Source organism: Dromiciops gliroides, chromosome 2 (assembly GCF_019393635.1).
Source record: "Dromiciops gliroides isolate mDroGli1 chromosome 2, mDroGli1.pri, whole genome shotgun sequence".
Classification (NCBI taxonomy): Eukaryota; Metazoa; Chordata; class Mammalia; order Microbiotheria; family Microbiotheriidae; genus Dromiciops; species Dromiciops gliroides.
Genome location: NC_057862.1, coordinates 471,021,784 through 471,046,779, shown reverse-complemented (window position 1 = coordinate 471,046,779; position 24,996 = coordinate 471,021,784). Strand labels below are relative to the sequence as shown.

At 38.6% G+C, this 24,996-nt stretch overlaps 1 protein-coding gene across 2 annotated transcripts in view; it reads right to left on the bottom strand.

The window, feature by feature from the left end:
* DPYSL5 (dihydropyrimidinase like 5) overlaps positions 1 to 24,996 on the bottom strand; it is a 149,141-nt gene that overhangs the window by 66,059 nt on the left and 58,086 nt on the right. For both annotated transcript variants that reach the window (XM_043986523.1, XM_043986522.1), the window contains exon 2: positions 22,566 to 22,830. In XM_043986523.1, the coding sequence (XP_043842458.1) occupies positions 22,566 to 22,826 (261 nt within the window). In that variant the 5' untranslated portion in view covers positions 22,827 to 22,830. The remainder of the gene's footprint in view (positions 1 to 22,565; positions 22,831 to 24,996) is intronic.

The following is a 24,996-nucleotide window of genomic DNA, read 5'->3' as shown; positions in this document are numbered from 1 at the left end:
CCTAAAAGGGGTCATGAAGAGTCAGACATGACAAAAAACTACTGAACGAGTCAGACATGACAAAAAACTACTGAACAACACTACCATCTTTCTCCTAGAGAGTATGGATATGTCCACTGGCACCTTTAAGAGGCCAAAGACAACCCTTGACTAGGTCTCAGAGACTAAGGCTTCCCCAAGATGATGGGCTTGGTTTGGAGAAACAGCTTCATGTCTCCTGGGAGATGGGTTTTAATGCCTGGAAGCTGTCCCGCCTCCCCCAGATGATTTGGTTGGCTATGATTCTTTTTTGGGTGAGGCAATTGGGGTTAAGTGGCTTTGCCCAGGGTCATACAGCTAGTACGTGTGGCTATGATTCTTGAAAGGAGTAGTTCCTCTTTACCTCTTTACTTCCCTATAAGAAGACAGCAGACATACAGCTTCTGGCCCTTTTTTCATTTTTCCCCCCAAGTGCCCTTCCTTCTAGAGGGCAACAGAAGCTGGGTCTGAGGAAGGGAGAGAATATTTCCCTTCCCATTTTCCCTTCCACTGGCCATTAATGGCTTCCCTGGGGAAGGAGCAAGGAGCTCACCCACACACCACAGTATTCCTGGACAATGTTTCAAAGGGAAGGCCTCAAGAGTGATCCCAACTTCAAGATTTCAGAGATCTGACCTTAAACTTGTGAGGGAAAAGGAGTTCCTCAGAAGTTCATTCATGGCCTAGGGCCATTTTTCTTATGATGGTAGAGTTTCAAGAATGATGAGGCCCTGCAGTAATGTAGGCTATAAACATTCCCTATCACCAATGAAATAAAATAAAATAAAATTGTATAAGGAATGTAAACTTCTTCAATTTTCCCCTTTTCTAGAGCCCAAACGAAGCAGCAAGGGAATTTGATTCTGATATTTAAATGCTTTTCCGATTACCTAGAAAACTTTTAATTCAAAAACCCACGCATGTCATCCCAAGCACTTGAGATATTCAGTCAGAGCTGATGAAGGGTTGATGGCTGTACTTCCAAAGTGTGAGCCATGTGGGTGATTATGAACTACTTGTCAGAGGCCACAGAGTACTGATGATTATAATTAGCACAAAAACCATGTACTAGGGAACACTATCATTTTATGGAAGTGTTTGATTGATACAGAATAATAATTGACATTTTTATAGCCTTAAACTTTGCAAAGCACTTTATACCTATTATTTATTTCACTTGATCCCCATACCACAAACCCCATAAGGTAGGTACTAGAGGTATTATATCCATATTTGACAAATAGGGAAACAATCTCAGAGATAGTGCCCAAGATAACACAACCAGAGCTGTCAAACCTGGGTCTTCCTGACTCCAAGTCCAGTGACATTTTATTCCTTATGCCACAATACTTCTGGATAAGCCCCAAAGGCAGGAGGACTGTCCAAGGATGCTCTGACTGACAGGTGAATTAATGGAACCAAAGTCCTAGTTCTCAGGGAATGGAGATTAGGAAGATCTGAAAATAGACACGGCAGAGCAGAACCTACTTAAGAAGTTTAATGTCTTCCCCTTCCATTTATCTCAATAACTAATCAAAAATAAGGAAATCCTTGCAAAAGAGGTCAAACATTCCAGAAATTGGCATCATCATACTGAAATTATGGCAGATCTTAGAAAAGCAGCTATCCTACTTCATTAGCATAAGGTTAATACAAATAACATTTTAATCTGGTCATGAGTTCTATTGGAGTTCTGTGACTGTTTTGTATCATATATGAGAATTCTAATGTGAATAATTCTCACTTGGACATTCACCAAGACTTCCCTTTTAAGTATTAGCTCTTTTGGAACCCTGATGTCTCTTCTCTGTAAACAAAGGGCATTGAAAATCACTGAGCCACCAAAGGAAGGGCCCTGACATCATGATTTAAGTGTAGAGGAATGCCCATAACTCTATAAAGTCGATGGGAAATTTAAATTCTATACATAATTTTCAGAACCCATTTATATGCATTACATGCTCATGTACCAAGGCTGAAAAAGAACTAAGAGAGGCGTACACACAGCTGTCAGAGGGAGAATTAGGGCAGGCTGTCTTGGTGGGCAGAGGAAGAGGATTCCAGGGGCACCAATAAATTTTCAAGGCCAGCTAGCTGATGCCTGAAATTTCAAAGTTAAAGATTCATGCCTTTGGAGAAGGCAGGGGTGGTTACAGTTTGCTTTGGGATTAAGATATCAGCAGTACTTTCTCTGTTTAAGTAAATCAAAATACCCTAAACTTTGATTTTACTTTGCAATGGAATTTTGTCTTTTGTTTTAGGATTACTATAAAAAATATCATTGGAGTTGCTTGGGAGAGAGAGAATTCCAATTAACAAGGGAAACATGACCTGTTTGGGTCCTTCTCCAAGCAGGAATGTTTGTATATTAATGAATTGCTTCTGACTGGCTTTGAAGAATGCTGAGTTTTTCTTTCACTCTAGTAAAGGGTAGAACTGGCATTTGATCTCAGATCTTTTGACTCCAGAGCCGAGGCTCTATCTTTTATGCCATGCTGTCCTGCCCTGAGATCAGGAGGCAGCACTATAACAGAACATAGGTTCAATCTTCACCTTAGTTGATAATTGCATGGATTTCCAGGGCCAAAAAATGTCTTTATTCAATAGTGAGCCTCACTAACTTAGGTGGCCTGGTGCTTGATCTCTCTCTCTCTCTCTCTCTCTCTCTCTCTCACACACACACACACACACACACACACACACACACACACACTCCATTGCCATGGCTACAGTCAACACCTTTGCAGCTTGGTAGGACGAGTCAAAGCCCACATTCCATAGACACAGCCATGGAGAGCCTAAGGTCTCTCCTGTTAGAGGAGGACACAACAAATTTGGCCTCTAGCTGGCAATAAACACAACTCAGCTAGGGCTAGTGATAAGGAAAGCAATACAGCATGGCCTGAGGATGCATCAAATTACTTTGTCAGGGGAAAAACCTCGGTTTGTCTTTGTCAAGGGAGATAAACCATCTTTACAGGTAAAGCTTTCTATCTCAAAGAGATGCTAATAAGAGGCAAAATTCTCCTTTCTCTCTTTTCCCTATCTATCCCCATTAAAATATGCAGAGTTACTGGTAAGAGGCAATTCAATGTTGAAATAAATAAGCTGTTTATTTGAAGTCCAGCAGAAGGTGATCAGGAAGCTGTTATTTAAGTTAGGTCTGTCCTAGGCAGCCAGTGGGGCTATAGCATTAGGTAGCATTGGTGAAGGGCAGCATCCATTATCCAAGGGCCCTGGCTCCATGGTGTCAAGAGGCTTTCAGAGAGTTCACTGATTTAAGAGCGACACAATTAGAAGCTAACCACTTTCAGACAAGTATGGCCTCTTTATGTGAAGTAGTAAAATCCAAGCACACACAAAATAGCTTATATTGGAAATGAAGAAGGGCAGAATGAATCAATGAATGGGATCCCTTAACTTTCCTATTCTTCCATCTCTTCCCCCACTCCTGACCCCCCCAAAATCCATGATGATGACTGGCCTGATAGACTGTAGAATGGGGATAGATCAGACGAAGGCAAGGAACACATTCAATTCAACTTAATAAGCATCTAGTATGCATTGTACTGAGCATTGTGGCGGGCACTGTAGATACAAGGTCACAAATAAAGCAGTCCCTGCCCTCAAGGAGCATATATTTAACTGGGAGAAACAATAAGTACACAAAATACAAAAAACATAAAAGGTGATTGTTTACACCTCTTCTTCCTTTTTTTCCTTTCTTAAATTCTTTGTTGTAAGAAATGGCTTTCTAGGAGGTGGAAGGGGAGGGAGAAAGGAACAGGGGGAAAAGCAGACAGTAAAACCAGAAGATATCAATGAAAATCTATTAAGAACACAAAAATTAATATGAGGGGTGGACCCTAACATTTGGGAGGAGGATCTTGAAAGGCCTCATGTAGGAGGTGGCAATCGAGCTTAACTTTGAAAAGTACTGGGATTCTGAAAGAAAGAAAGAAAGAAAGAAAGAAAGAAAGAAAGAAAGAAAGAAAGAAAGAAAGAAAGAAAGAAAGAAAGAAAATTACTATGCCTCATTTACCTTCAGCATCCCTTCCATCTGGGCCTTGCATGGGGCCTAAGCTATTCAGTGCTGATATTCATCAGAAGCAGGGAGACAGTTCAAAGACAGAAGGGCACCCAAGTACCTATAGCTCAAGAACAGAGGGCTGGGTATAGTGTGAGCTTTTTATCACAAAGCTAAGATCCAGAATTTGGCTGAGGTTTGTAAAATCTTGGGATAAAGAGTTCTGGGCCTTTTCTCCAATCCAGAATGATTATCTCTGTGGCAGAGAATCCAATTTAAATTCATTGTGTTTAATACAAAGCCAGAGTATAGAAGAAGCTGTCTCTTGACATGCAGTTACTATGGAAACAGGATATGATCCTCAAAGGTAGCCATGCAGCCAGGAAAAAAATGGCTGACCATCTGAGAAACGAATGGGTGTGTGGAAACTGTTTAAAAATAAAACCTCACAGAAAGGTCCTTTGTGATTCTGCCTCCCCTAGGCAAGTCCCTTTCATAAGAAGGAAGGAAAAGTGGAAAACCACACAGACACCTATGGGGGATTTTTAGCTAATTCCCAAACTAATTGATATTCCTAGGAAGAGAATGATTTATCAACAAAAGCTGCCAGAATGGGACTTGAATACTCAGACTTTGAATGGAAGCAACTGGAGCTAAGAAGAGACACAAGAGTTAGGTATATAGATTTGTGAATCACTAAACCCATGGGAGCCAATGAGGTCACCAAGTGAAAGAATGCTGAGGGCTCATTGCAGAGCCTCAGGGTGCACCCACAGTGCGGGGGTGGGGGTGTGTGGGGGGGTGATATGGAAGATGAATTAGCAAGGGAGACTAAAGATTTCCTCTCGGCAAGGTGGGAGGATAACCAGGAGAGAACAACCCAGAGAAGAAAGGGCATCCAAGAGCAAACAGTGGTCAATAGTGTCAAATATAGTAAAGAGGTCGAGAAAAAAATTATTTAGGCTGACTCCAGCTTTTCCTGTCTCATGCTATCAGGGGAGTTGTGAGGCTCAAATGAGATAATGGATACAAAGCACTTAACAAGCCTTAAAGTGCTATATAAATGCCGGTTATTATTACCATTAACCGACAGTCACCAGGCTTCTAGTCTGGTGATGCCTTTATTTCCTGAGCTTTTTACTGAATTCCTGCTGAGCTCAAGCAAGGTTTATGAAACAATTAGGGGGCCTGCTGATAAATGTTTAACAATCAAGCTATTGGGGGGGGTACACATTTTAAAATTTAATCTGCATTATTAACACTCTCCTAAGTTTAGACAATCAATAAGACAATACATCAAGTCCTGAATTATAGATTTCTGAGGTATAAATGGTCTCACTGAAAATTTAACAATGAGAGCCCCTTCCAGCACATTCCTGCATATTATCTACTCAAACCCCTTTTTCCTTAATTAGCTTTGCCTTTTTCCCTGGAAGATCTTATGTTCTTTTTCCAAGGTGGCAAAAAGAAAACAAAGGCCTAATTAACGTGGCCTGCTATCCCTACTCCTGCTTTCCCTGCCCCACCTTTAAATATTTCTGTGGACCCAGTTGTCTCCAGGAGCTGTGAGTTATCTCCTTTGCCATAAAAGCGCCGAGCTTGGACCTATACCCCCCTGGACTCACTTATGGGAGAATGTACCCCGTGGTTTGGAGGTGATGTTTTGTATCAACTATTCTTACCATACTACCTTAGTAAATATCCATTTAAAATAATTAAGTTTGGTTAATTCATATGAACTGATAATCACTGGGGGAAGTACACTGATAGGGGTTTAAGAGATATAGACTTAGAAAATGATACCCAAACCTTCTGGGTTATCCTTGGAACCCCTAAGGGGAAAACAACTAGCCTCTTTCTGGGGATCCAGTTTCCCAGTTTTAGGGGAGAATTGGGAGAATAATTTCAGAGCCTATGCTACACTTAACTATTTCCTTGATCACAACTCTTTACTTCTCTTTCATAATTCCTTGTTTGTATTGTGTTTCAGCCTTCCATGCATTATTCACCTTTAGAGGCAGGTCTTGAGCATGGAAGAGAAAAGGAGCATACTTTTCCCTGACAGTGTATTGTAGAAAGGTATTATAGGAAGGGCACTGGACTAGCAAGACAGAAACTATGGGCTCTAGCCCCATCTTGACCAACTACTAGACACTGGAACTAAGGAAGTAATAGAATTTTTTAGAGCTGGAAATTACCTCAGGGATTCTCTGTCTGTCTGTCTGTCTCTCTCACACACGCACACTAATTGCACCACTTTCCAGCCATGGGCTCCAAACCATGCCCCTATACTCCAGCCTTCATCCTCATCCTCTTCATCCCAGTTTCTTGATCACCTTGGACTCTGTCCCTGGAACTGCTCTGGCTTCAAAAGATAAGCTTTTACTTTATCTTGCCTCAAACCAGGCCTCCCTGTGACTTCTTGGCCACCATTTTCTCAGACCATGGCTCTTTGCCCACCCCCCCACCCCAACCCTCTGCCACTTTATAATCGAATAATTTAATAAACGCTTTATTTTTCATCCTTCATTCATTATGAGCAGACCGTGCCAGACACTGTGCTAGATGCAGATGATACAAAGACAAAAATAAATGCAAAATAATTTGTGCCCTGAAGGAGCTTACATTCTCCTGAGGAGACACAGCTTATACCTAGTCCAACCCTCGAATTTTGCAGGCCTATTCTGGGGGGAAGGAAGGACAGGGACCTAGGATGGACCAGGACAATAGCAAAGCCATTCATTCATAGCTCTTAGTAAGTATCCCACTCAGGGATAAAGTAGAGGAAGAAAACTGATGAACCAAGACAGTATATGGGTACAACTTGGCTAAGGACAGAGAGAAAGCAGAAAGAGGAGCAAAGTCAACAAATTAGAGCAGGAGGGTGAAATATCATCAGGAATCTGGGACAATAGTCTGATGAGATGTGAGAAGCAGTGTGGCATAATGGGTAGAGCAATAGACTCACAGTCAGAAAGATTGACATTCAAATCCTGCCTCAGATGCTTACAAGCTGTATGATGCTAGAAAAGTACCCTCACTGAGTCCCAGTTTTCTCATCTGTAAAATCAGGATAATAATATCACCTACCTCATAGAGTGGTTGTGTAGATCAAATGAGATAATATAGAAAAAGTTCTATATAAATGTGAGCTATTACTATTAAGAGATGAATAATCAGTTTATGCCAAGATGACATACTGAGTATCCATGCTGAGTATCCCACTGGCTACTCTAATTACTACATAGTAACTGTTTTGAGACTGGTGACTTGAACATTTTCTGAAATAAAACTTCGATTACATTGTCTGACAAAGAGTATATTTCTTTTGCAAAACCTTGATAAAAATATGCTTTCTTAAGTTGTCTGACAAAGAGTATATTTCTTTTGCAAAACCTTGATAAAAATATACTTTCTTAAGTTGAATTCTGAGTAATGGAAAAAACAGTAACACTTCCTAGATACATGAGGAACTGATTCAGATCCATTAAGAGCCATGTCCCATTTGACATGTGGTAAAAGGCTGTGAATAGGCAGTTCTCAAAAGAAGAATATGTTATCAAATAGCCATATGAAAAAATGAAAATTAAATAAACTCTGAGGTTCTCCCTCAAACCTATGAGAATAGAAAAGATGACAAAAATGAAAATGACAAATGATGGAGGGGCTGCAAAAAACAGGCACATTAACACTACTGTTGGAAGTGTACAACCATACTGGAAATTATTTTGGAACTATGCTCAAAGAGTCACTTGACTATACAAACTTCTTAACCCAGAAATACCAGTACTAGGTCTATTCTCCAAGAAGATTAAAGGAAGAAGAAAAGGACCCATATATATTTAAAATATTTATAGCAGCAATTTTAGTGGTGGCAAAGAACTTGAAACTTAAAGGGTGCTGGTCAGTTGGGGAATGGCTAAACAAATTATGGCACATTAAAGTAATGTGTTATAGGAAATCACAAAAGGGATGGCTTCAGAGAAACTTGGGAAGACTTGTCTGAACTGATGCAGAGTGAAGTGAGCAGAACCAGAATAACTTATACATTTAAACATTATAAAGACAAATAACTTTGAAAAATTTAAGAACTCTAATTAATGCAATAACTAAGTCTGACTAGAAGGGACTGATGCTGATGTATGTTATCCATCTCCTGAAAGAGAGATAGTAGACATTTGTGTATAGACATTACAGGCTGTGGCTCCTTTCTTAAGATTTCATCTTGCATGAATTTCTGTATTTTGTAAAAATGCTATTCCCTTTCTTACATTGTAACTGTTTTCTATGGTATCTAGTGGGTAAACTTAGGTAACTTAGGTAATTTTCTTCTTCTCTTTTGGTTTAAAACTCTTTTGAAAATATTTGCAAGACTCTGGGCAATAGAAGCTTACCAGCCCTTGTTAGGTGAATTCCATCCCTGGTTAGGGGCCTGTCGTTTCTCTTTTAATTTATAGCTCAGAAATCCAAATCCTGTTTTTAGACTTCATTTTCTTAATCAGATGTTTATTTCCTAAATCTCCCATTTTTCTTGTGAAGTCCTTGCTTTTGATTGGCACCATCAATTAAAATTCCAGATGTTCTCCCAAGGTCTTCAGTTTCTTATCCAAGACTTCATAATTCTTAGAAAAGTTTTTCTAAAAAAAAAATTCTTTCTGGCAATGTCATTTGTGCCCACAGGAATCAACAAAAATAGGTAGTGGTTATTTAGTTTTATAAGTCTTGGGAAATTCTCTGTTTGATGCAGCATACATGTTTTAGTCCTAGGAAGAAAGCAGACTCTTTATGGTTGCTAAGTTGTTTTTTTTTTTTTAATTGCCTCAGTATTCCACGGCAGGAAGCCACCAAACACCACTACTCATCTCTTCTTCCTATGTTATATCTCACTTGATGGAGCCTATGGATGCATATCATTAATCCCTAGAGGATAAGCGGTTTCTTCATTCCTACAGTATTAATTTCTCTCTGCAAGAGCCTAATCTCTGTTACTTAGCTCCAAGGAATCAGGGGTCCTTTCCTCTTTCTTCTTTGGTTCACAAAATCAAAAGTATGGATAAAAGTTTGGGATGATGATGATGAAATCTAAGCTATGACCACTCCTGTGGATGACTTTTCAGGTGTGATGAAGGCTGGGGATATTGATGGCTGAAAATCCAGGGGATTTGAGGAGATAGCTAAATAAATATTGGCATCTCTATGCATAGGGGTAGGTCATGTAGGGGTGAAGAAGGAGGCTGAAGGGAGAACAATGTACAAATTTTTTGAGTTTTGTAGCTTTATTTGTTTATATTTCCATCTAAAATCAAAGGCGGCATGTTCTAATGAAAACCCAGATGGCTTTATGGGCTGATAAGCAACTCTATGCAAACATCTCTTATTCTATGAAATTGGGAGCTGCATGGATACCATAGCTTTTGGCAGCAATTGCAATGAGGATCTTTTGAAAAATAATGATAGTAGATCCCATTTATAATGGTGTTTAGGTTTACAAAGGGTTCTCTCAAAATCCCTAATGGGCCTAGGTAATACAAGTATTACTATCCCCACTTTACAGATGGGGAAATTGAGGCTTTAAGGGGGATGAAGTGACTTGCCCCAAATCAATTAATAAATGTACCAATGCTTTTTTTTTTTTTGGTGAGGTAATTGGGGTTAAGTGACTTGCTAATCACATAGCTAGTAAGTGTCAAGTGTCTGAGGCTGAATTTGAACTCAGGTCCTCCTGAATCCAGGGTTGGTGCTTTATCCACTGTGCCACCTAGCTGCCCCTTAATAAATGTAAGAGAGAAGACTAAGATTTGAGCTCAGTGCTCTTCAAATGAGATATTTGTGAAGCTCTTAGCACAGTGCCCAAAAATATATTAGGTGCTTAATAAATGCTTGTTTCTTTCTCTACCCCTTCCTATTACACCTCACTGATAACTGTAGATAAATCTGAAAAAAGATATCATAATTCATATGGCATATGTGAGCTTGCAATTATGACATATGTTATCTCATTTGATCCTCACAACAACCCTATGAGGCAGACATTACAAACATTATCCTGTTTTACAGGGAAAAAAAACTCAGAGAGGTTAAGTGATTTGACCAGGATCAAATTATATCCTAGGTAGAATCTGACTCCAGGTCTTCCTGACTCCAAGTCCTCCACTCTATTAACTATACTATACAATGATGCCTCTTGATTATTACTAGTTTAAAGTATGTCCAAGTAGAAGCAATCTCAAAATAAAACCTAGGCCCAAGGATGTACAATCTCTAGATGAAAACACTATGTCAGTTATGTGGCTTCCTACTAGCTTATAAGAATTATGCATTTAAAAAGCCACAAATTTCATGATCTGGCCAGAGTCCATGAAATAATTTGATTCTGATATTTTTCCATACCTATGAAATCAGCTCAAAAATTGCTGGAAGGGTCCTTTAGAATGATCTAGCACAAAACTCACTGATTTATGGATAAGGAAATTGAAGTCTGGGATAAGTGACTGGTCTGAGATTACTCAACTAGCCCAGTGGCATTGTCTATACTAGAAAACCCAGGATGTTATACTGGAAAAGGGCACTGGCTCTGTAGTTGGACGACCTGTGAGATTTATTACCTGTGTGATCCTGGGCAAATCACTTTACCTCCCTGGGACTCAATTTCCTTGCCTGTAAAATGAGGGGGTCAGACTGGATGGGCTCTGAAATCCCTTCCAGCTCTACCTCTATGATCTTAACTCCCAGTACTGTGTTCTTTATACTACTGAATTAGAAGAAATCTAAGATTCCTTCTGGCTCTAAATCCCATGGCTTTATGTTTTGTTTTGTTTTTGATGGGTTTTGGGGTCACTTTTGTGGTATTAGGTATGATACTGTGACAGAGTTGAAAAAGTATTGATCTGTGAGCCAGGAGACCTGGTTTGAGTACTATACCCGACACTTACTAGCTGTGTAAATCTGGGTAAGTCCTATAACTTCTCTGAGCCCCCACTTTCCTCATTTATAAACTGAGAATACAAATATCTGTACTGCCAGCCTCACAAGGACTACTTTGAAGAAAGTGCTTTGTATTCTTTGATGAAGGCTTCATTACTCAAATATATAGAGAACTGAGTCAAATTTATAAGAATACAAGTCATTCCCCAATTGATTAATGGTCAAAGGATGTGAACAGGCAGTTTTCAGATGGAGAGATCAAAGCTATCTATAGTTATATGAAAAATGCTCCAAATCACTATTGACTAACATGACAGAAAAGGAAAATGCCAAATGTTGGAGGAGATGTGGGAAAATTGGGACACTAATGCATTGTTAGTGAAATTGTGAACTGGAGAACAATTTGAAACTATGCCCTAAGGGCTATAAGGTTGTGCATACCCTTTGATCTAGCCATATCACTCACTACTGGGTTTGTATCCCAATGAGATTTTTTTTAAAAAGGAAAGGGACCTATATGTACAAGAATATTTGTACAGCTCTTTTTGTGGTGTCAAAGAACTGGAAATTGAGGGGATGTACATCACTTCAGAAATAGATGAACAAGTTGCATTTGATTATGATGGAATACTATTGTGCTATAAGAAATGAGGAGCAGCATGCTTTCAGAAAATTCTGGGAAGACTTATAAGAACTGATACAAAGTGAAGTGAGTAGAACCAAGAGGACATCGTACACAGTAACAACAATATTGTACAATGATCAACTACGAATGACTTAGCTATTCTCAGCAATACAAAGATCTAAGATAATTCCAAAGGACTTGTGATGAAAAATGCTATCTACCTTCAGAGGAAGAATCAATGGCATATGAATGCAGATTGAAGCATACTTTTTTTTACATTCTTTATTTTTCTTGGAGTTGTTTTTTGGGGGGGGTCTGTTTTCTTTCACAACATGACTAAAATGGAAATATTTTTTGCATTACTGTATGCGTATAAACTGTGTAAAATAGTTTGCCTTCTCAATGTGTGTGTGTGGTAGGGGTGGAGAGGAAGGAAGAAAGGAGAGAATTTCAAACACAAAATTTTAAAAAAGAATGTTAATATTGTTTTTACATGTAATTGGAACAAATAAAATATTTAAGACTAAATGAAAAAAATTAAAAAGAAGAAAGTGCCTTGTAAATTAAAAAAAGCTATACAATATGAGGTATTACCATATTTTAAAGGCAGTATAGTAGACTGGATAGAGAATCAGTCTCAAAGCCAAGAAGAACTAAGTTATAGTCCCATCGTTGGCATATACTGGCTCTATGACAATAAGCAAGTTCCTTAGCAATGTCTGAGACATTAGTAAGTGCTTAATAAATGCTTGTTGACTGACTAAGTGATAATGTCTCAGTGCACTAGATAACCCTCTAAGATTTTAAGTTGCAGAAAAGGGACCAACCTGCACTGATAAAAGGGAGTTCACCATACTAGTGAAATCATAGGCATTTTTATTCCCTGTCCCTTATTCTTTTAGTATTCACTAAAGAAAAACCACTAGGTTTTAGACACAAATCCACTGAAGTCTTTGCCTTCCATTGCCTCTATAGGCCCCAGTTCTACAACCTCCCTCCCTCTCATGTCTCACTCCCAAGAAGGTCTTCCAGGTATCTTTTTAGAGGTAGCGTGGAATACTAGAAAAGTGCTAGGTCTGGAGTCAAAGGACATAGGTTCAAATTCTGGCTCTGCTTTTTACTACCTGTGTGCGCTGAGTAAATCACTTAACTGTTCTAGGCCTGTCTCCTCATCTGTAAAATGAAGGGATTGGACTTAAGGGCTCCTAAGGTCCCATTCAGGTCTGAATCCATGCAACAGTAATCTGAACCCTTAATTAGCAGAGGCAGATGAATCCCATTTCCTCTGCTTCTGTCCTTAGCTAATGAAAAAACCTCCCAATAAAGTTTAATTCAGAGATAAAGCATATACTTAATATTATAATTGCATCACAGATTGTGATATACTGGTGTGATTTGTACAATGCTAAGGGTGGCCTCTATTAAGCAAGAAGAAGTTCTGAATAAATATCTTAGCTATGAACTAGGGATACTGAACTGTGAAAGACTTCACTATTCTCAACAGTACAATGATCCAAGACAATCCCAAAGGACCATTGATGAAACATACAATCCATCTCCAAAGAAAGAACTGATATCAATCAATGGAACACAGACAGAAGCATGCTATTTTTCACTTTCTTTCACTTTTTTCTTTTATTCAAGTATTCTTATACAAAATGACTAATTTGGTAATGTTTTACATAACTGTGCATGTATAACCCATATCTGATTGCTAACCACCTCAGGGAGTGGGGAAGGGAGGGAGGAAAGGAGGGATAAAAATTGGAACCCCAAACTATAAATAAAAATGTTTATTACTTAAAAAGAAACCAAACCTAGGGATTCTGACCTGAAGAGGGCTGGGCTCATTCATCCAAGAATTCTTTTGGTTATCGAACTGTCCCAATCACTTAGCCCCTCTTTCACCCTTGCTATTGGTCTCTCAGGGATGTACAGCTGTTACCTCATACAGTTACTTGTGCCCATTCAACTAAGAAGTTGTGGGTTGATTGAAAGGGTAACAAGCCCACCATGTGTGACCCTGTGACTTAAAGCGGGGAAGAGTTATTTATGGGAGAGAAGAAAAAGCCAAATGTGAAACAAAGACTGATAGGCAGGGCCCTTCAGGCCTCCATCTCTGAAGAGAGGAAAAAGTTAGCTGGGAATTTTAAAGACAGAAGGAAACCTTGGCAAGGCATCATACACTTCTGGAATTTTGAACGCCAAGAAAAGGAAGGCAGGAAACAATGAAATAAAGAAAAGGAATTTTAAAAGAGCAAATTATCTTAGGAAGTCTGTCTTTTACAGTAAACTTTTCATAATTCCTCTTCATTCATACGCCTTCCCTCCCTATCTTCTTTATTTCCTATTTACCCTGTATTTGCTTGTTTGTTATTCCCCCTATGAGAATGTGAGTTCCTTGAGGGCAGCAACTTTGCTTCTTTGTGTATCCCTAATGATTAGCACAGTGCCTGGCACATAGTAGGTGCTTAAGTAATGTTTAATGACCAACCAGGAAATGGCATAGAAAATGGTGGAAACAGCCTGTTCCAAGGATAAGTGAAGTTCCTATTATGCAGAGCTGATACAGAAAAAGGACCATAAGATCACAGATCTAGAGCCAGACAGGATTTTAGAGGTTATCTACTGCCAGGGCTTTTTAAACTTTCCCCTCATGACTCCTTTTTGCCTGAGAAATTTTTATGTGACCCCAGGTACATACATATATAAAATAGGTATACAAATCAAACATCTGCTGTCAAATTTTCCACAACTCCACATTCAGTTATGTGACTCCATAATGGGTCTCTACCCACAGTTTAAGAAGCTTTGATCTATGCTAATCTCCTCTTTAATACAGGTGAAGAAATAAGTCAAAGCTCAGACAGGTTAAATAACTTGCCCTATGTCATGAGAGTTGTTGGAATAATTGATTTTTTTACCCTAAATGCAGAAATTGATATTTACCTGTTAAGTTAATTAAACTAGGATGAATAAAGAAGTTGTTGTTATAAAGGAAGTAATCTGTGGCAATTGAGGAGTAGTAGCAGCTCACATTGTTAATAGTTCTTTAATGTGAAGTAATGATCACAGGGCCTGGCATATAGTAAGTGCTTAATAAATGCATGTTGATTAAGTGAGTGACTGATTCAAGTGCTATCCTCACTTCCCAGTGAGTTAAGAAAGTATAAGTACTATTATCCCCAAGATGAGAAAAATGATGTTCAGGTAATCTAAAGGACCTGCCTAAAGTCACAGCTAATAGTGGGGCTATAACACGAAGCCTGTTCTGCTGCCTCTAAGACCAGTACTGTCCCCACAATCACATAATCATTCAGTCAGAGATTTAAAGCTGGAAGGGACCATCAAAGTCATGTATTCCAACCCTCTTATCTGTACCATTTTATCGATGACTTTTTATGTCATAGTAGGTAAGTAGAATGATAAAATGTATCATTTACTATTTATTTCAACTCTTCTAATAATGAGTTCTACACACATTTGTTTATATATATATATGTACATATATATAAAATTTTAAAGGAAAATAATAGAAGCTAGAATTTACCTTTTACTTTAAGGTTTATAAATGCTTTACAAATATCTCATTTGCCCCTCACAACCACCCTGGGATGTAGGTGCCATTATTGACCCTATTTATAGATGAGGAAACTGAGGCAGACAGGTTACATCCCTTGCCTGGGGTTCACACAGCTAGTAAATGTCCGAGGTTGGATTTGAACTTGGATCTTTCTGACAGCAGGGCCGAATTCGATCCACTAAGCCACCTAGTTGCCTTCAGGATGGTGTCAGACTAGGACGTAATGAATTAAAGGATGGTGAATACTTTGTAAAAGGAAGAACATTCAAGAGAAATCCCTGAAGAGGAGATAAGAGCTTAAGACCCAAGAAGATTCTCAGAAGCGGGGCATTCAGCTGGTCTTCTTGCAGCTCTGGTTGTTGATGCCAGACTAGTAAGTAAAGAACAACTTAGGGACCACAGAGTTCAAAACTCCACTGATTCTTCTGTCAAGGATAAAAACCCCCAAAGAAACCCATAATGGAATTTGATCTCTCAGCTAATCACCCAAGTAAGCTTTCCTAGGGATTATCATTCTATTCTACACAGGTGCTTAAAAATGAGCCAACACCTTAACTTTGGGAGAGGTACAAAATGGGTCACTAAGTAGAAATATCAGGTTGCCAATGGCTCTGTAAATATTTCATTTAGTAAGTACTCGGCTTGAGAATTTCAGGGAAAGTCTGAATTAGCCCAAGAACAGAGGATGCAGTAATGCATTCTCTCTTAGCAGCCTAACATAAAAGTTTAAACTGAAATAGATCAACATGTAAGAACATATTCATGGTCTCACTGTTCAGTAGCTGCAAAATAAAGGTGAAAGTGATATTTATTTGAGCTACTTTTGCCATTCTAATTAGCCACACAGGGAGATTTATGGATTTTATTTTTTATAGTTATTTTTTCCAGTTATATGTAAAGATAGTTTTCAACATTCATTTTTTTTTTGTTTTGTTTGTTTTGAGGGGCAATGAGGTGACTTGCCCAGGGTCACACAGCTAGTGTCAAGTGTCTGAGGCTGGATTTGAACTCAGGTCCTCCTGAATCCAAGGCTGGTGCTTTATCTACTGCACCACCTAGCTGCCCCAACATTCTTTTTTTTTTTTTTTTTGTGGGGCAGTGGGGGTTAAGTGACTTGCCCAGGGTCACACAGCTAGTAAGTGTCAAGTGTCTGAAGCTGGGTTTGAACTCAGGTACTCCTGAATCCAGGGCTGGTGCTTTATCCACTGTGCCACCTAGCTGCCCCTCCCAACATTCATTTTTATAAGATTTTGAGTTCAAATTTTTTCTCCCTCCCTCCCTTCCTTCACCCCTCTCCAAGACAAAAGGCAATCTGTTATAGGTTATATACGTACAATCACATTAAACATATTTCCACATTAGTCATGCTGTGAAAGAAGAATCAGTACAAAAGGGAAAAACCTTAAAAAAAGAAAAAACAACAACAAAAGTAAAAATTGTATGGCTCAATCTTCATTCAGATCCCACAGTTCATTTTCTGGATGTGGTGAACATTTTCAATCATGAGTCCTTTGGAATTGTCTTAGATCATTGTATTGCTGAGAAGAGCTAAGTCTATCACAGCTGATCATCACACAATGTTGCTATTACTATGTATAACGTTCTCCTGGTTCTGCTCACTTCACTCAGTATCAGTCCATTTAAGTCTTTCCAAGTTTTTCTGAAATCTGCCTGCTCATCATTTCTTATAGCACAATAGTATTCCATTACATTCATATACCACAACTTATTCAGCCATTCCCCAATTGATGGGCATCCCTTCAATTTCTAATTCTTTGCCACCACAAAGAGAGCTGCTATAAATATTTTTGTACGTGTGGGTCCTTTTTCCTTTTTTATGTGGTATTGCTGGGTCAAAGGGTATGCACAGCCCCATAGCCCTTTGGGTATAATTCCAAATTGCTCTCCAGAATGGTTGGATCAGTTCACAACTCCACCAACAATGCATTAGTGTTCCAATTTTCCCACATCTATTATTTTCCTTTTTTGATTAGCCAACCTGATAGGTGTGAGGTGGTACCTCAGAGTTGTTTTAATTTGCATTTTTCTAATCAATAGTGATTTAGAACATGTTGTTTTAATTTGCATTTTTCTAATCAATAGTGATTTAGAACATTTTTTCATATGGCAATAGATGGCTTTGATTTCTTCATCTGAAAGCTGCCTGTTCATAGTCTTTGACCATTTCTCAATTGAGGAATGACTTGTATTCTTATAAATTTGATTCCCTTCTCTATATACTTTATTTTTAAATTTTATTTTATTTTTTTTTGGGGGGCAGGGCTATGAGGGTTAAGTGATTTGCTCAGGTTCACACAATTAGTAAGTGTCAAGTGTCTGAGGCTGGCTTTGAACTCAGGTCCTCCTGAATCCAGGGCTGGTGCTTTATCCACTGTGTCACCCAGCTGCCCCCAACTCTCTATTTACTTTGGAAATAAGGTCTTTATCAGAAACACTGTTTCCCAGCTTTCTGCTTTCCTTCTAATCTTGACTGCATTGCTTCTATTTGTACAAACTCTTTTTAATTTAATGTAATCTCAATGATCCATTTTGCATTTCATAATATTCTCTATTTTTTGTTTGGTCATAAATTCTTCTCCTCTCCAAAGATCTTATTCTTCCTTTTGTAATTCGCCTATGGTATCACCCTTTACTATCTAAATAATGTACCCATTTTGACCTTATTTTGGTTTATGGTGTAAGATGTTGGTCTATGCCTAGTTTCTGCCACACTATCTTCAGGTTTTCCCAGCAGTTTCTGTCAAATATTGAGTTCTAATCCCAGAAGCTGGAGTCTTTGGGTTTATCAAACAGGATTTGATTTTGTGAACAATTTTTACTTATATGACTCTTTCCCTTTGTGCCTTTTTGAAATTTATCTGGCCATGTTTGTTATTACTGTTATGTTCTATTATTTGTTGAATAAGTGGCACATATACTGACAGTTTATATGCATGAATACACAAAACCACATGAAGGCTACTTTAAAAAAAATAATTTTAAGCCAAAAAGAAATAGAGTCAATGATGAATAATAGTAAATTCAATGAGTTACAGGGGAACTGGTCTGCCACTCTCCAGTAGAGATCAATGACTATCAAAGACAATAAATCACTCACAGTTCTATAGTTTTTTAACGTTTCCAAAGCACTTTCTTTATGACAACCTTGTGAGTTGCAACCATTTATTACCCCCACTTTATGAATGAGGAAATTGAGGCTCAGAGAAATTGTGACTTGCCCAGGATCACACAGCTAGTAAAATGTCTAAGTCAGGATTGGAACCCAGATTTCTTTTGGTTCCAGATCCAGTGGTCTTGTCACTACAGCACATTGTCTAATACACAGGGTGCCAGAAGGGTTCTGTATTATCTAAAATCCCCACGATAGAAAAATGCAAATTAAAACAACTCTGAGATACTACCTCATACCTATCAGATGAGCTAATATGAAAACAAAAGAAAATGACAAATGCTAGAGGGAATGTGGGAAAATTGGGATACCAATGCACTCTTGGTAGAGTTGTGAACTGGTTCAACCCTTCTGGTTGAGCAATTTGGAAACATGCCAAAGGGATATAAAACTGCACATATATCACTACTAACTTTGCATCCCAAAGAAATTTTTTAAAAGAAAGGAATCTATATGTACAAAAATGTTTTTAACAGCTCTTTTTGTGGTAGCAAAGGATTGAAAAGTAAGGACACATCCATCAGTTGAGTATACCACAATATGATTGTGGTGTAATACTATTGTGCTATAAGAAATGATAAGCATTATTATGCTTTCAGAAAAACCTTGGATGACTTATATGAACTGATGCAAAGTGAAGCGAGCAGAACCAGAAGAACATTGTACACAGTAACAACTGATGATCAACTGATGATGATCAACTGTGAATGACTTAGCTATTCTCAGCAGTATAACGATATAAGAAATTTGGAAAGACTCATGATGAAAAATACTAGCCACCTCCAGAGAAAGAATTGATGGAGTCTGAGTGCAGATGGAAACATATGGGTTGCTTTTGGGGGGGGGGGCTTTCTTTATTCTTGGGGTTTTTTTGGGAAGAATGTCTGTTTTCTTTCATACCATGACTAATATGGAAATATGTTTTGTATGACTGCACATGTATAACCTATATCAACTTGCTTTCCTTCTCAATGAGAGGTGAGGGTAGGGAGGGTGGGAGAGAATTTGGAACTCAAAATTTTTTTAAAAGAATATTTAAATTGTTTTTATATTTCATTGGGGAAAAAAGATTAAAAAAAGACTTTGTACGGGTAGCTGCCCTCCATGGAGTGAGAAGCTTAATAAAACTAAGGCTATGTTTCAATCAGTGTGTGTATAGAAGTCCTATACAAAGCCAAAGATGTTCACTGGCAATACAAAGTTGAACATTTTCTATGGGAACTTGCTATTAGGGTAGTTAATGTCCAGTGATTTGCTGATTAATGAAAAAATGGAAAATGAAAATTTAAAAGGCCAACATATCCTTTGAGAAATTACCAAACTTTGTGATTTTAGTATGGCATCAAGCTCTAGACCAAATTAAATGTCCACAAGGTAATGATGTATCTACAAATGTCTGTGGCTATAGGTGTGTCTGTGTGCATTTATGTATATGTAATATGTATATATACATGGACAATAAGCTGGGCCAAGAATTGAATGGATGGAGGAGGGCAGATTGAATAGCAAGCATTTTCCCTTGAGAGAGCAAAAACTGTCTTCTTTTTCTATTTCCAGGGCTTAGTACAGTGCTTTGCACACAGTAAGCACTTAGTGAATACCTTTTCATTTATTCATTAAATCCCACGCTGTTTCCTGACATAAAAGCCCATTTTCCCCCATATCACTCTTCTCCTGAGAATGCTATAGAGCTGCAAATTACAGAACATCATGATCTCAGAGGATCTAAATTGTGGGTTACCAGAAGTGTCATGGAGAGACATATCACGAGTATAGGTAGGTTAAAGCATATTACCAATGATGACTTACATGGAAGATGTGGCATAAAAGACATCAACAACTGGAAAAAGAAGTGGACCAGTTGTGTGGGTTAAATGAGAATACATGTGTGTATATACACACACACACACACACATATATATATGTACACATATGCAAATCTGCATAGTGTTTTACAAATCTTAAAGTGTTTGATGAACATCATCATCATCATCATTATTCAGTGTGAGAAAATAATACTGGGTTTTTGGGGGGAACCCTTTCTCTTCACCTCTACTTCCCAAGCTTCAGTCCCCAGGAGACTTTAGCTAAACTCAGGGCCTAATCTTGTGCAGGGCGTTCAAAGAATGGAGATAGATTCTTTTGTGTCTAGTTCAGCGAATTGAGGGGATTAAACCACACCTATCTGGGAGGCAGCTAGGTGTCGCAATGGATAAAGCACTGGTCCTGGATTCAGGATGACCTGAGTTCAAATCTGGCCTCAGATACTTAACACTAGCTGTGTGACCTTGGACAAGTCACTTAACCCTCATTGCCCCACAAAAAAACAAACAACAACAAAAAAAACCCCAAATCACAACTATCTGAATGGGCCTTTGCCCTCAGGGCGTCTGTCTCCCACTAGACCCTGATATCATCACAGTATAGCTCATTTTAATATGGACCACTCTCAAGTCACATCAACCAATGGAAGTGAATGACGCTAGCCAATTAGCTTTGATCAGTCTGTAAAGAGCCGCCTCTATCAAAAGGAGGAAAAAGACTCAGACCATGAGGAGAATGGCATTCTTGGCTTGCACTCTAGGCTCAGAAGGATGTCTGGTTGGTGAGGGCTCTCCTCTTAGGCCAGAGTAGGTAATGTAGGTCTTCTGAACTTTGCTTGGGGGCATTGTCTCTTAGAAACAATATGGTGCTGGGTGGGGAGGGTTTGGCTTGTGTTAACTGCCACACAGTCAATACTCTTTGAATATTTAATATGCTTTAATAATAAATACTGCTTAAACAGGTGAAATAGCCATTAATTTATAAGTAGCAATATTTTAGAAAATCCAGTCTGGCCCCCCAATAATTTAGCTAGAAACAACACACCCATAATGTAACTAACACATCAGCAAAACAAAAGGATGATATAGAGGCACAGCCTGAGTATTGCACTGGTATCACTTAATACTGAAAGACCTAAAGGCAGGCTTTCAGTATTTTGTTTGATCTTCAGGGACACACATGAGAATTACACAGAATAAAGAACAAGTTCCATCTGGAGCAGAAGGCCAATGAAATCATAGGCCCACTGAAGTGCCAAGGTGGTACAGCACTTAGCATTCTCAAGTATTTGTTTATTAAGACCTTGACTTGCAAATGAAGTACATCCATCTTCTTGAGTGGTTCTATTAGGGATAGCATTCTAGGGGTTAGGATTAATATCAAAGATCACTTCTCGGACTGTCACTATATTTGTTTCTATCTGTATCTATTATCTGTCTGTCTATCTATCTATCTATCTATCTATCTATCTATCTATCATCTGTCTTGTCTGTCTCTGTCTGTTTGTCAATCTTTCTCTCCTCTATCAGAAGGAGTTGAGAGGGCATATGGAACAGGTGATAAGAGATCTGGCCTCAGCATTCATTTTTCCTGATGACCATGACGTCAGTTTCCTATATCACTGAGATCTCATGTTCAGTCCAATAATAATAATTTTTAAAGTTCACACACATCCCCACATATTACAAGTGAGGATGTATCTTCATTCAAGAATTAATTACTTATGACTTGCCTATAACAGCAACTCAGATCCAGTTCAATAAATGTTAAATGTCAGAACCACAATCCATCCAAATTAAAAATAGTACTTAATAGCATTATGCAAGACTGCTGTTTTAAGGATAGTGATGAATGACAATGAGAAACGATTGATCAAAATTCCAATTTCTAATCTCCAAAAGAAGTGCAGATATTTCACTGAAAAAGAGAATTAATGTAGCCTTCCAGGAATACAAAAAATGTTATTGGTCTATATCTTAAAAAGCAAAGAAACCTTCCCCCTCCCCAACCTGACCCTCTCAGTTTGTATTATCTTCCAGATCTCTATCACATATGAAAATTAATTTGAGGACATAGTCAAACACCCAACCTGCAAGGCTAGTTTACGTTGCTCCCTTTCCACAATTTCTTCCAAGGCTAAAAAAGATACTGATTGAAATCACTTCAAGGTCATACTGAGAAGTAAATTCTTCAAAAGAGTTATTTCTAGTCTCCCCTCCCTGGGGCACAGTCAGTGAGGTCCTCAAATTCCAAGTGCCCTCCCATATTTACTAAGAACACTGGGAAATCACCATGTTTCCTAGGTCCTACCATGCTGCTTTCTTTAAGAGCAGGATGAACCAAAGGAGTCAACCACAAGCAATGCCAACATTACCTTTGTTCCATGGTAAAAATCATCCACGCATGTGGCATTCATGAAGGTCTGATGGAAATGAGTGCTGGTATCTATGCCCCCAGGAATCACCAGTTTTCCAGTTGCATCGATCACTTTGGCTCCTCCTGGGATCATGAGTTCTCTTCCCACTTGCTGAATGATGCCATTTTCGATATAAACGTCAGCCTCATGAGTGCAGTCATCATTTACCACCTTGCCTCCCTTGATGAGAATCCTCACACTGGCTGAATTGGCAAGCATTTTCCTAAGGAGAGAACACATCACATGTTAAAGCTCTTTCTCAGGGACAATCAGATCACTCCATTTGCCATCATGGCCAAAATGCTGTTCCCAAGTCCTGGACAGATAAGTCTACCAATCTAGCAAACTTTGAGAAAGAAGCAAGATTTGCTTGCTTGGGAATAATGATATAACCACATGAAAGTATGCTGTGCTATAAGAGGGCCATATGGATTAAGTCAAACAGCTGTCAAACTCATTACATTTCAGCTAAACCCTTTGGTTTCTAGTCAAAACCAATTGGCTAGGGCTCCCAGAAAGAGTCTAGTCTCATTATTAGAAGCTTTGGTGGACCTAAGCTGATGATGGTGGGGTACTACTGTGTGGAGCCTGAAGATACTCAGGAGTAGGATCATGGTTTATTAAGCTTGGGTGATTCTGAAATAAATTGCAACTCCCCCTTAACTTCCATTCATGTCAGTCTTACAGGTCACTTTGCAATCATTCCCCTTCCTTAGATGCATTTTTTCTGCCCCACTAGTAACAGAGCCACCTCATCATAAATTTTTAACCACTGTGCAGTCTTTCTTTAGCCATTTCCTTTTTAAAGGCTTTATTGATGTCTTTTATTTTTACACAAGCCATTGTGTAAGTCAAGATAGAGAGAAAGCCATGAAGTAGTACATCTCAGAACCAGGAAGAGCTGAGTTTAAGGATGGTCTTTGACACATACTGGTTGTGTGACTCTAGGTAAGTCAATTAACCTCTTTGTGTAACTCTCTAAGACAACAGTTACAGATGAGGAGTTGAACTGTCTCAATAGAAGGATTTTCTCTTCTAGGTATTCCCTAGACCACTGAAATTAGGTGACTCAGTAGATAAGAGCACCATGTTCAGAGTAAAAAAGACTTGAGTTCAAATGTGACCTCAGACACTTGTCAGCTGGGTAACACTGGGCAAATCACTCAAGTCTGTTTGCCTCAATTCCTCATTTGTAAAATGAGCTGGAGAAGGAAATGCCCAAACCACTCCATTTTCTTTACCAAGAAAATGCCAGATGGCGTCACAAAAAGTTAGACACGACTGAAACAACTGAATAACAATAACATTTTATCTTTATTCATCTTCAGCTATACTCTTCCTCTCATATATATTGAGTCTTAAAAGGTGAATTATACAGAGTGTATAACACAGAAAATCAGTGAACTAAAAACAACCAATAGAAAGAGCCTAGGTGTCTGTCTGGTAGTGTTTGCACATTACATTCTCATAGTCTTTCATCTTTCCAACAAAAGAGGGCATTTCCCTGGCTTTTCTGGGGCCAAGATGAAGCCTTCTAATTCCATGGCATATGGCTGCATTTTATTGTTCTTTCCATTCTATTTCTGTAGTTATTGTGTATCTTGTTTTCTTAGTTCAACACTAGTTCCTATGTCTTCCCATGTGTCTCTGAATTTCTTATATTCCTTGTTTTTTAAACAAGTTCTATGCTAATATTCCTTGTTTTTTATTTTATTTTATTTTATTTTTTGGTGAGGCAATTGGGGTTAAGTGACTTGCCCAGAGTCACACAGCTAGTAAGTGTTAAGTGTGGAGGCCGGATTTGATCTCAGGCACTCCTGACTCCAGGGCCAGTGCTCTATCCACTGCGCCACCTAGCTGCCCCTATTCCTTGTTTTTTAAACAAGTTCTATGCTAATATTCCATAGTATTTGTATATCACAATTTGCACAGCCTTTCTCCCCATTTTGTTGCTAGTTCTTTGTTACTGCAAAAAGTATTGCTATGAGTATTGATAGATGTATATGGAATTTTTCTTTTTGTCTTTGACATCCTTGACTTGGAAATGAGATTAATGGGTCAAATCAGAAACAGTTTACTTTTTTCTCCAAATTGTTTTCCAGAAAGGTTAGAACAATTCATAGTTCCACTAACAGTAAGCTTATCTTCCTGCAGTCCCTCACAAAATGGACTATGTCTATCTTTTGACATCTTTCCAATTTGAAGGCAGAGATTAAAAGTTATCATTGCTTTAATCTGCATTTCTCTTATAACTAGACTTTGAAGCTTATTTTGATATGGTTCTTCTCCCCTCCCCGCCCCCCAGTGGGATTCCATCGGTGTGGGGAGCTCTAAGTGGGGACATCCTAACAAAAGCAGATCAACTACTCTGCAGTTTAGGTTTAGGGAC